At 42.6% G+C, this 15293-nt stretch overlaps 4 protein-coding genes across 5 annotated transcripts in view; 2 read left to right on the top strand and 2 right to left on the bottom strand.

Moving 5' to 3' along the window:
* The window catches only part of SLC17A2 (solute carrier family 17 member 2), a 68561-nt gene extending 67110 nt beyond the window's left edge, over positions 1-1451 (bottom strand). Inside the window, exon 1 of the mRNA XM_059938072.1 lies at positions 1263-1451. Within this exon, the coding sequence (XP_059794055.1) occupies positions 1263-1451 (189 nt within the window). The remainder of the gene's footprint in view (positions 1-1262) is intronic.
* A 4240-nt stretch (positions 1452-5691) lies between these two features.
* Positions 5692-10057, bottom strand: H1-1 (H1.1 linker histone, cluster member). The gene is made up of 2 exons (XM_059938081.1): positions 9479-10057; positions 5692-5774 (listed from the first exon to the last, which is right to left on the bottom strand). Exons 1-2 carry the CDS (start codon positions 10023-10025, stop codon positions 5728-5730), a joined length of 594 nt encoding a protein of 197 aa, XP_059794064.1. The 5' UTR covers positions 10026-10057; the 3' UTR covers positions 5692-5727.
* On the top strand, positions 7327-13017 carry LOC132374422 (histone H3.1). 2 transcript variants are annotated; one of them, XM_059938087.1, is made up of 2 exons: positions 7327-7361; positions 12600-13017. In XM_059938087.1, the coding sequence occupies exons 1-2, from the start codon at positions 7327-7329 to the stop codon at positions 13015-13017; spliced, it is 453 nt and encodes a 150-aa protein (XP_059794070.1). The 2 variants fall into 2 exon arrangements, with proteins under 2 accessions (XP_059794070.1, XP_059794071.1); XM_059938088.1 differs by lacking the exon at positions 7327-7361 and having other exon boundaries at positions 12577-13017.
* Positions 13018-13821: 804 nt separating this feature from the next.
* LOC132374436 (uncharacterized) overlaps positions 13822-15293 on the top strand; it is a 58210-nt gene continuing 56738 nt past the window's right edge. The window contains exon 1 of the mRNA XM_059938100.1: positions 13822-14107. Coding sequence (XP_059794083.1) covers positions 13822-14107 — 286 coding nt within the window. The remainder of the gene's footprint in view (positions 14108-15293) is intronic.

Genomic DNA, 15293 nt, shown 5'->3' on the forward strand with positions numbered 1-15293 from the left:
GGATCACCAGCTTGGCAGACAGGAAGTGTTAGAGAATTAACATCCCAGGAGTAAAACTTCAACTGAAGAGGGAATGGTGTGGATGGATAAAGCTTCAACCAGATGAGCTTCAGACGAACAATTCTGAGACCCCATCTACACAGTGCCTCAGAGGACATCCAGGGAAATGAAAGCAAGTGCTCAAAGTGGGAACCAGGTCAGGAATGCACCTGTGACTGCCTTTTCCACCTTCCCTGTGCCAGCACCCTGCATTCTGGGGTCACATCTTAGTTACCACCTTCACCCACAACCAGATCTGAGCTCAACTTTTCAGAGATAGCAACTACTGCTACCTCCCCCACTCTTGTCCGCTTTCTATATATAAATATATGTATAGAAAGATATAGATATTAAATGATTAAATTAACAGATATTTATTATGGAATACTGTAAAATACAATAAATTATACTCTCAGTTCTAAGGAATGAACACTCCTACTGTGGTGGTAAATCACCTTCCCCATACATATATTTGATCTTGCATGTTTTTCTCAGTGTGAGCATTCCCCTATGGCATTAAACATGCTAATATGTGGTTTTAAATGACTGTAGTGATCTAATTGCACATACGCTTAGGTTGTTTCTGGCAATTATAACTTATGTTCAAATGAACATCATTGTATGTAAGTAGGTTTTCACTTCTCTTGTTTTCCTCAGGGTGGGTTTTTGAAAGAAAGTTTCTAAGTCACAGTATATGAACATTTATTTAAAATACTATTGATATATTCTTATCTCCCTCTTTCCCTTTCCCCCACTTCCCCTACCCACCTCTTCTGTTTCCATAACTCTCACTGTCATCAGCCAACCCCTCCAGGAGCTGGGAACCTGGAGGGGCTTTGATAATGTGGAAAACTATGGGCTGGTGAATCAGATGGGAGAATCTTTCCGAGGAGATGGGAATGGAGAATGCTAAAGTTTGCAGGTGAAAACATCACTGGAGCCTAGACCACTTCATTAATCCCCACTTCTGTTTCCTAACGTAGGAAAGGGAGGGATATAAAAATGAAAAACAAAAAAAAGGAGGGGGAGGGGAGAGAACAAGGAGCTGGATGCATCTGGGATTTGCTGCAGAAGCATGGTTGCTTCTCCTGAAGGACAGGCAAAGCTGTCACTGCCCTAGAAGACTAATTCATGGCCATTCACTAAGCACATGTCAATTTTTGATGAGTATCAAACCACCCCAAAACTTATTTGCTTAAAACTACTACCATTTATTCACTTACAATTCTGTAGGTCAGCTGGTGGTTCGTGTAGTCAGGGTTGAATTCTGCTGGTTCTTCTCCTGTGCCTCTATCAACTGGAGAGTCAGCTGGCATTGGGTAATATAGGATGGCCTCACCTGCAAGTCTGGCAGTTGGTAGGCTGTTGACTGGGTGCTTCATTCTCCAGCAGACAAGCTCAGTCTCTTTCATAACATGGGTGCTTCAGGGCTGTCGGAGAACCAAGACGGGGACAAGCTGCAATGTGCCAGGCTCTTTTCAAGCATCTGCTCAGGTCACATTTGTTAAATCACTTGGCCAAGCCCAGATTCAATGGACAGAGATATAAACTCCACCTCTTGATGAGAGGAGCTACAATGTCACATTGTAACGAGCAATAGGATGAGATAAATTTAGAACAAGTTTTGCAATCTATCATAAGAAATTTGCTGCATACAGCCTCAAAATCTAAATTAAGGAGGGACAGAGATGCAGAGACATTCTGAGTCCCTGGTCCTCCATAGATTCAGCACCAGTTTCTCCCCAAAGACAAGGTCTATTAGAGCTCTCAGCGCCATCAATAATTGCACTTTCTTCATCCACACAAACAGCCTCAGTGCCTGGGATTCTGTGAGAATGGCTCCTCATATCCTCCTCTCTCAGCCTTGCCTCTCACGCCCACTCACACCAACAGCCTCAAGTGGAGTCTGTGCACCGGTTCTCTGGGACTCTCAGGGAGGGAACGGCGTTATCAGGCAGCTGGGATTGGAAATGCAGGAAGCTCTGCACATAGGCTCTTCACCCCAAAAAAGTCCCTTCTTCACCAGGAATAAGGAAGACAGCGATCGTTGTTCAAGAAGGTGCTTGATTAGCATATTAATTAGCTTGTGGCCAAGAGACTATGCTAATCTCCTTGAGTTTATCCTGATGCCCCTGGACAAGTAAAAATGATCCAATCTGTCATATTCCAGGAACTGGGTGTCCGCTCATCACTCCAATTCATGGGCAGGGCCTCCAGTCTTCAGAGCTCCTTCTCTTTCTCACATCTTGTATCTCCACCATCAGTCTCCCTGTGTCTCTTTTCTCTAGGTTCTCTGAGGATGGGACTGGTTTTTTTCCTTTTTTCAATCTTGATGCCACTCCTGAGTTCCTGTTTTAGTTCTCTGGACATCCTGTAATCCATTAAAGATATTAGGTAAAGTTTAAAAATAGAAATTTCCACCTTTCTATGGTCCAGCCAGATCTATGTCCAATTTCTGATTTTACTTACAAGTGGACAAGTGACACCACCCCTCTGTGCCTCCATCCGCTTCCTCAAGTGTAATAGTGGGGCAGTAATCCCAGTTTGTAGTGAGAAGTGCTCAGGCACAAAGCACTAGGTATACAACACAATAAACAGGATTTTTGTTAATTTATATAATGATTGCAAAGCACTTTTATACTTCTGACCTGCTGAAGAGGAATTCTTGGGCCACCATCACATTCTTTGTGGAATCCTGGGTAATTCAATTCTTTCTCTGGGCCTACCATTACTCAAGAAAAATATTAACTCAGTTTTAGAGATCGACGAAGAAACAACATTCACTACTGTGAGGGGCTCCGCCCAGATCAGTGGTTCTCAACCCTTGAAGCAAATTCCGGTACCTAGAGAGCTTTTAAATAACTTACTGAAGACTGGCCTGCTCCAGACAAATTAAAAAGGGATGTGGACGTGAGGGAGGGGAGCTCAGGCAGAGGACTGACATCCTGCGGTTCTGTAGGTGACGCTGAAGGGTCTTCTCCCCGGGGAGTGTCGCCAGGTGTCACTTCTTGGCCTTACCCAGGCCCACCACACCCCAGACGAGCCACAAGATAACTTCAGCACCTCCCCCCCTCCACGGGGCACTCTCACTTCTCTCCAGATGCGGGTCCTGGGGGCGTTCAAGGTCCCACCCCCACTCGGGCCACGTGTGTCCCCCTAGCTAAAGCAGGGCGGGCGGGTGGCAGGTGGGACGGGCGGCCGGGCGGCCGCAGGATGGAGTCGAGGCCTCCCTGCGTTCCGCGAACTGGCCGGAGCTGGTCTATGAGGAATTGCCAATCAGAGGGGCCCTTTCTATTCAACCGTGGCCTCATTTTAACTGAATTACATTTGCAACCACCCTATTTCCAAATAAGGTTACATTCTGAAGCAATGGGGGGTTATGATTTAAACATAACTTTTGGGGGAAGGGGGGGGTGGGTGGGACATAATTCAACCTACACATTGTCTAGGCTTGCACACTTGGACTTTGCCCTCTCTCTGAAGAGTCAACAAATAAGTGAATGAGCCTTTAAAAAACAGAAACATACAGAAGTGTGGCAGAGAGTGGCTGTTTACCAAACCTACATCGTCTTCCTAGGCACTGGAATGAGAATATTTCACCTACTTCCTTACATACTCCCTTTGTAGTTAGGAGTTCCCATGTGGAAAGGGAAGCATCGTGACCCTCCAGAGAGTTTAGAGGAAGAAGTGATAAATTAGTTCAAAGAGAGCACCTACAAATTATAAAACGTACTCCCCTTTCTTCTCACTTTTTTGCATTGACCATGGCTCAGTATAGATTTGACGTAAAAGCGTACTACCCTTAAGGTATTATTGGCCTTTAATAGCTGGTAAGGAGATGCTGTGGGGTGGAGTTCAGAGAGCACGTTAGTTCCTACAGAATTTTCCCTGGCAGAAACAAAAACTAAATGACTTCCAAGGCTTTTCTAGCTCTAAGAATTCCACAGTTCTTTGAAAAGCTGGAATTGTCCTACAATTGCCCTATAATTGAAAAATAAGAACAGGAAGAGTGGATGATCTTATTCATATTTTATAAAGGATCATCAATTCTCAATTAAAACAATGTGGTATTAGTGCTTAACAGAAAGACTGACACAACAGAATAGAAAGTCTAGAAATAGACAAATAATACAGGAATTTTGTATCCAATAAAGAAAGCATTTCTAATCACTAGGAGTAAAGATGGACTTTTTTAATAGTGCTGAGACAACTAGATAGCCATTTGTAAAACACCAGAAGGAACTTCAAGTAGATCAAAGATTGAAACATAAAAGCGAAACAAAACAAAAAGCCAGAAGTGCTTAAAGAAAATATAGGTGAATTCCTTTGATTCTTGAAGTGGGAAAGACCTTTCTAAATATTACTCAAAATCCAAAAGCCATGAAAGAAAATATTGGTAAATTCAATTACGTAAAAATAAAAAGGCTGCATAACAAATTTTATCATAATCAAAGTTAAACGACAAATGACTATCTGAAAAAAATATTTTGCAACTCTTATTATAAAGGGCTAATCTCGCTAATATATAGAGAGCTTCTGAAACCAGAATAAACCGTTGTTCCTTTACACAATGAATATCATGTACCCATGGAAAGAAAAAGGAAGACCTCTGTTTCCTGTTGTAGGCACAGCTCCAGGACATACTGCTAAGCGAACAATGGTAGAGAACATGTATATATTATCCTATGAAAGGGTGAGAAGGAAGAGTATATATATTTTTCATTTCTATTTGCATAAAGAAATAGTGGAAGGGGAACTGTGTCGTCAGGGACAGTGGTGTGGAACTTGACTTCTAGGTGCATATCTTTTCATACGGTTTTGATTTTTGAATCAAATTATTTATTAAAAAATAAAATTAAAAAAGATGTGACCCATGATAGTTGAAATCTAGTAATATTCTTGTCTTTAGGTATTTGTATTTGTTTTTAAGCTTCCATTGTTATACTTTTACCATGCCCTGTTATTTGCAATGTTACTTTTCACCCTTTGAAATAGAAATCCCACTTCTGAGGACCTACTTTTGAGACACACTTGAAAATGATTATGTAATTGTTGTTAACTAAATTTTTAAGAATCCAGCAATAGGTGACTGGTGAAATAAACTATGTAGCATCGCACAGTGGAATACTGTGGGTATTTGCAAGGCCGCCATTTTACTATTTAGGAGTTAGTACTTCATTTTTAATCCAGTTCTGTTTTTATATGCAGAATAATTATAGTTTTCTACATGGGCACATTGTTGAAGAGCTGAAAAATATGTTATGGTATAAAGAAAAGAACAAATTCCCTTCTCCTCTCCCAATATTCCCCGTTTTTACTTTGGCCACATAGGATACAATAAAACTTGTAGCATCAAGATGAGAGAGTTCTCCTTTCATCTTTTTTTTTTTTTTCTTTTATGTGTTATTATTGTACATCTTACACAGCAAAACCCCTTATTTATGGTTTATATCTTCTTAAGGAGGCCCCACTGGTCTTCAGTTGTTCTGGAAGTCATATAACCTTCTGTTCTTTTCTCTGTCCCTCTCTTTTCTCTTTTCTTTCAAAAAACCCCACAGGCAGGGATAATCAAACCAATTATTAGTAAAGAATATAATTTCTGTGTCACCACTCTTACCTACTTGTCTCAGAAGATCTCTCAGACAATCAATGAGATTGATTTCAAGTCTGTCTCCTCTTACATGGATGTTAGAGCTGATATAATTCTGTGGTCAGAACATCAAAACAATAGACTCCTGGAATTGTAAAAGACCATAAAGAGCATGTTAACCACTGGGTTTCAGACTTCTTTGATTGTAACCCCAATAAGATATGCTTTCTTTTTTATGACCCAGAACGTACACGCATATGCCTAACAACATAAGTGTCTGAAGCCTAAATTCCAGGAAGCCGTATTTATCCTTACAATGTGCACACTCTAATATGTTCTAGTCGATTCTATTCCTAACAGGCCATGAAAAACACTACTCTAATCTAACCGTTTTGCTTTTAAATAAGCAAATGGAAGCACAAAGAGGTAGAATAATGATTCAGATTTATGGATGATAAATAATCAGGACCAGGTCTCCTCTGTCCTTTCCCCTTTCTTTATATTCTTCTCTACCTCAGTCGCCCCCTTGGTGACCTCACCAAGTCTCATGACTTTAAATGCCATCCATAGACCAATGACTCCATCTTAATTCAACTCCATCCTCCCCAAAACTACTCTTGTCAAAACTACTGACCTCCATACTGCTACATCAAGGAACTATTCTCAGGCTTCTAATCACTTCAGTCTATCATCAACATTTGAACCCAGTTGATTACTCCCTTATCCACTTGGTAATCTCTTGGACTCTGCAAATTTCACAACAGAATTTCTGATTCACTCTCCCCCAACTCCACCACAACACACTTGCTTCTCTCTTATAGATGACCGTCTTAGGAAAACTCATCTCATTCTTTCAGCTACATTGAGTTTGAGGGCTTAACATCTAAGAAAGCACTGAACAAATTAAAAGAGAAAAACCATATGATTATATCAATACATGAAGTACGGCAGTCATTAAAAAATTTTTTTTAAAGTAAAATAGGAATTGAAGGTAACCATTTAAATATAATGGAGATACAAAAAGTTAATAACAGATATTATTCTAAAGGACAACACTTAATACCATGCTAATGAAAACCAAGAACTAAAAAGGGATGCCTCCTAAAAATATTATTCAACTTTATTTTGGAAATTCTTAGCAAATGCTATACAAAAAGAAAATTAAATGCTTGGTATTCACATTTAAGGAAAACAAAAAAAGTTAAAATTATTTTGCTAATGACTAGGAAAAACTCAAGGGGCTCTCAGTTTAAGGAGTAGAGGAAGTAGAATTATAGAAATTAGTAAGTTTGCTGGATATAACATATCAATACATTTTTTCCTTCCTAGCAGTAAGACCTAAAAATAGGAAATGAGTATTCCATTCACAATAGAAACAAGGAAATAAATTAATTAGTAATAGAATTGAGAAGGACACATGACTCATACAGAGAGAACAGTAGAAAAGAATGAGAATACAGAAATAGATCTCATTATATAAGAATTTAATAAATAACAAAAATGATATATTTCAGTTCAGTGTGAGGAGTGAATGGATTATTTAACAAATGGTGTTAAAACAACTGGCCATCCATCTGGAAGGATGTAAACTTGGATTCTATCTTAAACTACATAAAACAAATTCTAGATGGATTAGAAAGTAAACATTTTTTAAGAAGCAAACAATTTTAGAAGAAGAGCTAGGAGGTGAATAAATAATGGAGGGGTGGGATTCAGTTTCTAAACCAAGAGTGGAAATCTAGAAGCTATAAAAGATACATTTGTGATTAAAATGTCTAATATTCAAATTTTATATATATCTAATAAATTTTATATAATACATATAAATGGAAAATATACCATAAACAAAGGAAATATAGAGATAAAAGCCAAGAGTAGAAAACTATCTGCAACACAGGTGGTAAGTATAAGGTTCATTTTTCTATCATATAAAAAATACAATTAGGCAGGAAAAAGTCAAACTGCCTAATGAAAAATTAACAGATATATAAATGGAAATTCTCTGAAAAGCTTATTCAAATGGCCAATAAACCTAAAGAAAGGATGCACTGGTGGTCATGGTAATGCAAATCAAAGTGACAATGTGAAATAATTTTACCCCCTTTAGACTGGCAGAAATTAATGAGATCACACCCTGATGGTTGGAATGCAGGAGGGGGAGCCATTTTCAGGCTATGTCAGGGCCAACTGAAATTTAAAATACACTCTAACTAATCTAGCAATTTCAGCTTTGGAATTCTATTGTTTATTGCACCATGCTCAGCAGTTGTAAATAGAGACGTCAATACTTATCAATATGAAATGGATGAATAAATTATTCTACTCCACATGCAGGACATTAAAAAAAAAAAGATTTGACTTGAAAGGATTTCCTTTAGGGTTAAGAGAAAAGCAGAGAAGCGTATATATCGCCATTTTGTAAATAATAATAAAACCCTACCAGAAAAAGAAAACAATCATGCATGTTTATGGATAAGTGTATGTAAAAGACTGAATTCAAAGGAAAACATGAATAGCTACATACCTGTTTGGGGAAGGGGAGTAGGGATGTGAAGTGACAGTAAGGCAGACATTAAGGGGATGCAAGGAGCCATGCAAAACAATGGGGAAAAAAAGACAAAACATTAAACAATTGACTATTAAAGAATTTGTATGCACATATGTAAAAGTTTTACAACTAATTGAGCTTCATTAAGTGAAAGTGAGTAAACCTGGCTCAACATATGGTACTTTTTTTTTCTCGGATGTGAAAAAAGACGTTATTAAAATGAATCCCAGAATTAAAATTTCAAAAGCTTAAAGGGGCAATTCTATGAAAGTGTCCCAGAGTATTTAACGTGGTGCAGCGCACCAGGGTTGAAAACCCTGCAGGCGGAGAAATACGATCTAGTTAGGCACAGAGTGGGAGCTTCAAATATTATCCAATCAGGGCAGTTCTGTTTCTATAAAGAGAAACCAGGACTAGCTGACAACCTGCAAATGGACCCAGGGTAAGTCGCCGAGCATGGACGATCTGCAAGGTCAGAGCCCGACTGTGATGTCGCTGCAGGAGGCGTGTGAGGCCTACCTGGTGAGCTCAAGGACACCAATCTGAGTGCCATGTAAGCCAGAGGATCACCGTCATTCCCAAGGTCAGACAGCTCTTGAGCCACATCTCAAAAGCATTTTTCAGGGCCACCCAATTTTGGAAAAAGCCGATTTAGCAATATTGCCCAAGAACATAATGTCCCCACTTTGGTCTCGCAGAGAACGCCAGGGAAATGTTGAGTAGACAAACGAGCACATAGTACACGGACCCAGCCTCAGCCACGGGTTCAATCGCAGTTACAGGTAGTTACCACTGAGGACGAATGTTTGGGGTGTGGGGCTTCAGAATCGGTTCAAAAAGCTCCCCCAGGTATTTCTAACGTACAGGTAGAGATGTAAGCTTCAGGTTAAAACGGGACTAGGGAAATAAGCTCCTGAGCGTTGAAGTTTAAATCACTTGGGAGACCAAAACAAAAACACCAGCTTCCTCAGGAATCAATTTACAAATCCCACAGCGAGAATTTAACTTAACCTCAAAAGAATTCTGACGTGGAGCAAGGATTGGCTTAAACACACTGCATTTGCATGGGGGCTGAAATTTATGAAACTTGTAAGACAGGAGAGCTGTGTACTTAAAGCTCTTTCCCTGAAATAAGTAGGTGGCTCTTAAAAGAGCCGTTGGGTTATTGGAAGCAGCTTCCAAGTGGGACTTTTACTTTTTCTTCGGTGCTGCCTTCTTGGGCTTGGCGGCAGTCTTTGGCTTGGTCACCTTCGCTTTGGCCGCTTTGGGTTTCACAGCCTTGGCTTTAGCAGGACTCTTACCTATTTTTTTAGGCTTCACAACCCTGGACTTCTTGGGACTCTTGGAGGACTTCTTTGTCGCCGCAGGCTTTTTAGCCTTCTTCGGAGTCTTGACACCTTTTTTGCCAGCAGCCGCCCCGGTGGCCTTCTTGGGCTTCTTAGAAGAACTTGTTACCTTCGCTTTCGCTGTCGCCTTTGTGGCGCTGGGCTTGCTATCCACCGAGGCTACTCTCTTGTTGAGCTTGAAAGACCCCGAGGCGCCGGTGCCCTTGGTCTGCACCAGAGTGCCTTTGCTCACCAGGCTCCTAAGGCCCAGCTTGATACGGCTGTTGTTCTTCTCCACGTCGTAGCCGGCGGCCGCCAGCGCCTTCTTGAGCGCAGCCAAGGACACGCCGCTGCGCTCCTTAGAAGAAGAAACGGCCTGCACAATCAGCTCCGAGACTGAAGGACCCGCGGATTTCTTCTTGGCGCCTGCTGCAGCCTTCACAGGCTTCTTCGCTTTCCTGCCAGCTGAAGGCTTCTCGGGGACAGTGGAAGCAGCTGGAACGGGCGGTGCGGTCTCGGACATGACGGAAGCAAAGAAAGACTAAACAAACGACTAAGACCTGACAAGGCAGTAAAACGAGCGGCTCAAGCGCGCGGTATTTATAGGGCGAGGCTGAGCTGTGATTGGTGCGCGCTGGCGCCCGCCCCCGGCACCCTAGCGCCCCCTGCGCGCCCCGCCGGGTCTCCGAAGGCCAATGCCGGCCGCTGGGGCCTATAGGCCTTCTTCCCTGCCGCTTGCACTGAGGCACCCAGACAGCACCCTGCCCCCCTCCTCCCCCCATCCCCCGCGCCGGTCGCCTAATGGAGACAGAAATACTAGGCAGGGAAGGGTACGGCTCTGCCGCCCATTACCATCAGAGGGTGCTACTTCTCTTTAAAAAAGCAGGGCTTTTTCCTAGGGGGAGGTGGGGTGGGAAAGAGCTGTAAAGAAGGCAATCACGTAAGAATCCAAGGAGTTTCACGTGAAACCTCGCCTCTAGGAAGCAATGTCAAAAGGACATTTGTTTCTAATCTGCAATAAATGCAAAACGTGTCTTGAGTGACTGGGGAGGGAGAGCAGAAAGCGAGGGGATGTAGGCCTGGTCTGCAGGTTTGGGACAAGTTCTCATCCATGCCATTGCCTTTCCTGGCAGCGCTGAGTGATGTGTGGTAGACCCGAGACGCCGGTGCCCTTGGTCTGAACCAGCGTGCATCTATTTGGGGCAAAGAATTGTAGAAAGCAAAAGAACTGGCTAACACCGCAATTAACACTCAAGCTGCACCGGTGGAAAACAGCACGCAATTTCTGTAATTGCAACTTGCTTCTACAGTCTAATGCACTTAACGAACTTTCGACCCCTTTTCATCCTCACAACATATCCCAAGCTCAAAAGCTAGCACAAGAGAAACATCAAGTAAACACTGGGTGGACTGAATTCCCGGACAGGCATTGCACGCGGGGAAGTGTGGGTGTGGGTGTCGGGGCGAGGGTGGGGGATACGTTGCTTTAGTGTGGAAGCACAGCCCGGGGATAACATTTTAGAACTTGTTTGTGGTTGTAAAAGCGTCAACAATGCTAAAACGACTTCAGACTGCGAATCAGGCTAACTACTGAAAGAATAAAATGCCCCTCTCACAGCCCCGTTCTGGATGACATCCCCTCACAATTCTGCCCTGGGATCTTCTAGCAGCAGGGAGAATGCAATGACGAGCCATTCCCGCGCGCGCGGCTGCGGTTTTCAAACAAGTCCGTACAGGCCTCAGTAACCGGCGCTTCCCTGGTAGCCCTCAAACAACATAAGAGCTTGTTTCCGGCTTGTGGCCAATAATGTAAGGGTTCCAGACGCACGATTCGTCCATCTTCTTTACCACCCTTTGTTACTTGTTTTCTTGAGAGTCTGTATTTACAAAATGCATTATGTAATTTCTAAGAACTTGAAAAAGAACAGTTGGAACTATGCGTCTTAGTTTGAAGGATAGTCATTTATAACACAGGTATACAATCTTTCTCCAAGCTGAAGGTTTCGTAGGTGAAAATTTCTGGAAAGACATAAATTTTTCTTAGAGTAATAAACATGGCTTCTAATCAAACAAAGCTTTTAAAAGAGAAAATATGCATGCAGCATTTCCTTATTTAGATAATAATTTGTACCTCCCGTGCCTAACGGGTTAAACAGCTTCAAATGCAATAGAAACGCTCCATGCAAATGAAGGATGCTATATCTCCTTTCTTAATGGCTACCCAGTATAATAAACTTAGCCAATCAGAAGGTAGAATCTGGGTTACCGCCTCTTCGTATAAAAGGTTCTCATTCGGTGTTCTTAAAGTCGACTATTTTACATGACGTATGGGATCAGTCGTTGGCAATATTAAACTGTCCTCGTTTTGGTCCGTAATCCATTCATAGGCCCTAGTCCATCGCCTGCTCCTCATAGGTGAACTTCTGAGACGTTGTGCGTGGCGTGATTGTGTCCGGCGTTGTACCCGGCTAAATGTATTCTAAACTTTAGAAAACTTAAGTTTCAGGAAGTTCCAAGTGTAAAGTCAGAGCACAAACACTTAACAAAAAAGTGCCTTGTTACAGGAAATATTTCTGGAAATGCTAGTTTGATTTTATTATGCTTGAGTTTACATCTTGTAGGTTTCAAAGAAGTTTCTCAGTCAGTTTAAGCGTTACAGAGGGATTACTTTTTTTGTGAAATGGTTTTGGAAATTTATAATCCGTTATCGGGTTATCGAGCAGGGAATGTAGAGTACATTAGGGCAATATTCCCTCAATCTCCCCTCCCCCCCAGAACCTAAATAAATATACAGAACTACAGTACCAATGAAGGTAAGGTCTCTTTTTTCGAAAAGGTAACGCTCAAGGCATTGCATTCTCATGAAAATCGTGTGCGGAAAAGAACAAAAAAACAATTTGGAAAGAGCCGAGGATATAACGTAGTGGCCAATGAAACTGCACGGTTGTTGTAAAGTTTCAATGTAGACCAATCAGAGCCTGTAACGTAATATTTAAACATTTTTCTCGCCCAATCACTTCCCCTTAGGTACTATAAATACTAGCAAACTGCTGGGCGATATTTTTGCGCTAATATTCGGTACGTCTGTGTACCTGTCACTTGTCATGGCTCGCACTAAGCAAACTGCTCGTAAGTCCACTGGCGGCAAAGCGCCTCGCAAGCAGCTGGCCACGAAGGCGGCTCGCAAGAGTGCGCCGGCTACCGGCGGCGTGAAAAAACCCCACCGCTACCGACCCGGCACGGTGGCCTTGCGCGAGATCCGCCGCTACCAAAAGTCCACGGAGCTTCTTATCCGTAAACTGCCTTTTCAGCGCCTTGTGCGTGAGATTGCCCAGGATTTCAAGACCGATCTGCGCTTCCAGAGTTCGGCGGTGATGGCACTGCAGGAGGCATGCGAAGCCTATCTGGTGGGTCTTTTCGAGGACACCAATCTGTGCGCCATCCACGCTAAGCGTGTTACCATCATGCCCAAGGACATCCAGTTAGCCCGCCGGATCCGCGGCGAGCGGGCATAATTACTGCTTTTCTCTGAAATTTCAACCAAAGGCTCTTTTCAGAGCCACCCACGTTTTCAAGTAAGGGCTGTAAGAAACTAACTTTCCAGCTCAAGTTGTTCAGTATAACTTTGCATCTGCTTGGGAATGAAAAGACATGCATCAACACTTGTCGGATTATGGATAATTTTTGTCTAAATATCCACTGCGTATGCGAACACACTGGCCCTTTATAAGTGTTTATGTAAATAGTACTGTTTTCTCTTACCTTAGTAAAGAGCCAGAGTTTCAGAGGCACGCGAAATGATTGGCATTTGCAGAGCATTTTAAAAACATGGCCTTGTATTAGTTGTGAAACAAACAGGAATAGTATGAGTATAAACATTTTTACGTTTCTAACTTTGATCTTGATATTTTTTACGATTATCAAAATTTATTGATAATAAATTTTCGCCTTTTTAAGTATTTCTTCTACTTAGGATATTTGGAATCATGTTTCCTCTAAGCCTAATTCCTCCAAGTACTGTAGTTAAAACAGTAGCCCAGTCACGGAAGCAAAGACTATTAGTCAAACTGATCTCTTCCCACCTGCCCCACCCGCCCGGCCCTCCCCGCCCTCCCCGCCCTCCCCGCCCTTCCCGCCCTTCCGCGTGAGTTCCCGCGGCTTGGAGGCGGGATTAAGGGAGGGGACTGTTGGCGTCACACTTCCGGTTTGCGCGCTTTCCATTCTCTCTTTGGGGGGGGTTGGGCGGGGGAGAGGTGGTAGGTATATAAGGATCCGCTCTCCCCTTTGTCAGTTGCTGTTGGTTTGCTTCTCTCAAAACCATGTCTGGGCGCGGCAAAGGCGGCAAGGGTCTGGGTAAGGGAGGCGCTAAGCGCCACCGCAAGGTTCTGCGCGACAACATCCAGGGCATTACCAAACCCGCCATCCGCCGCCTCGCCCGGCGTGGCGGCGTGAAGCGCATCTCCGGCCTCATCTACGAAGAGACCCGCGGGGTGCTGAAAGTGTTCCTGGAGAACGTGATCCGGGACGCCGTCACCTACACCGAGCACGCCAAGCGCAAGACTGTCACCGCCATGGACGTGGTCTATGCGCTTAAGCGTCAGGGACGCACTCTCTACGGCTTCGGCGGTTAAGCTTTCCGATTTCGCCATCAAGAATTAGCATTTTTCAACCAAAGGCCCTTTTCAGGGCCACCCAAGTACTCATAAAAGAAAGCTGTAACCATTAGCCAAGGCACAGGAGTCTGCAGCTCAATGGTGTGGTTAAAATGAAAACTACTGAGACATCCCCGAGTCAGAAAACATTGCGGGAATTAATGTCTGTATATATCCATGTAACTCCCACTCTCGGCTCCATCCACTGGACACAGGTAGGGGGGAAAGATGATACTCAAACTTACTAAAGAAAAGTGGAAAAGAACCAAGTATGGCGAGAAACTTGAATCGGTTTGCAGGAACAAAGAGAAGCACTGCCCAATCAGAAAGCCCCATCCATGGATTTCAACCAATCAGAACTGATGATCTCATGTGGTTCCCCGCGGCGACCCAAATTTGGGGGATGGGAAATCGGGCGAGAAACGCCAAAGCCCTTGTTTAGAGAATTTTTTTTAATTTGTGTTTTTACAGGTTATGAAATAGACTCCGACGAGACATCTGAATGGCTCTCAGTCATATCCTGAGAACAGTACTGAAATTACCGCCGCTAATAGGATGATTTGTCTCGATTAAAAAAATAATCTCTGAAATGTTAGGCAGAAGGGGAAACCGAATTCAGACTGCCAGCAAACCCAGGGCAATGAATTCAGGCGAAATTAAAATCTCGTTTATGAAGAAAACGCGCTTCCTTCTCTTTCGGTGTCAACACAGCCCTCAGCAGTTAGCCGTACTTTTTTCCTTACTTCACAGAGGAATGGAAATTAGGGTGATGGAAATGTTCTAAAATTAAATAGATTGTAGTGGTGGTTGTACAACTAAGTAAATATACTAAAATTCATTGAGTTGTACACTTAAAGTGGGTGAATTTTATGGTATATAAGTTATATCTCAATAAAGCTGTTTTACATATATGTATATATGTATATGTATGTGTGTGTGTATATATATTTGTATATATATATATATATATATATATATATATATACATATATATACACACACATATATAATCACCAGGCAGGGTAGCAGGAGATTGTAGGGTAGGCACTGTTGGTCTGTGAAGAGGTTCTCTTGCTAAAGTTGAAAGTATGGCCTGCTTGGTCTAGTCTGTCATTATAGCCACAGGTTTTTAAGCAAGA

The sequence above is a fragment of the Balaenoptera ricei genome, chromosome 11 (genome assembly GCF_028023285.1).
Source record: "Balaenoptera ricei isolate mBalRic1 chromosome 11, mBalRic1.hap2, whole genome shotgun sequence".
Taxonomy (NCBI): domain Eukaryota; kingdom Metazoa; phylum Chordata; class Mammalia; order Artiodactyla; family Balaenopteridae; genus Balaenoptera; species Balaenoptera ricei.

Excerpts from the sequence above, each read along its gene's own strand:
- LOC132374422 (XM_059938087.1), top strand. The coding sequence starts at position 7,327 with ATGGAGGGGTGGGATTCAGTTTCTAAACCAAGAGT. Across the intron at positions 7,362-12,599 it reads TCAGTTTCTAAACCAAGAGT|ACTTGTCATGGCTCGCACTA; the intron begins GGAAATCTAGAA and ends TGTGTACCTGTC.
- H1-1 (XM_059938081.1), bottom strand. The coding sequence starts at position 10,025 with ATGTCCGAGACCGCACCGCCCGTTCCAGCTGCTTCCACTGTCCCCGAG. Across the intron at positions 5,775-9,478 it reads TGTGAAGCCTAAAAAAATAG|GAGTCTATTGTTTTGATGTT; the intron begins GTAAGAGTCCTG and ends TTACAATTCCAG.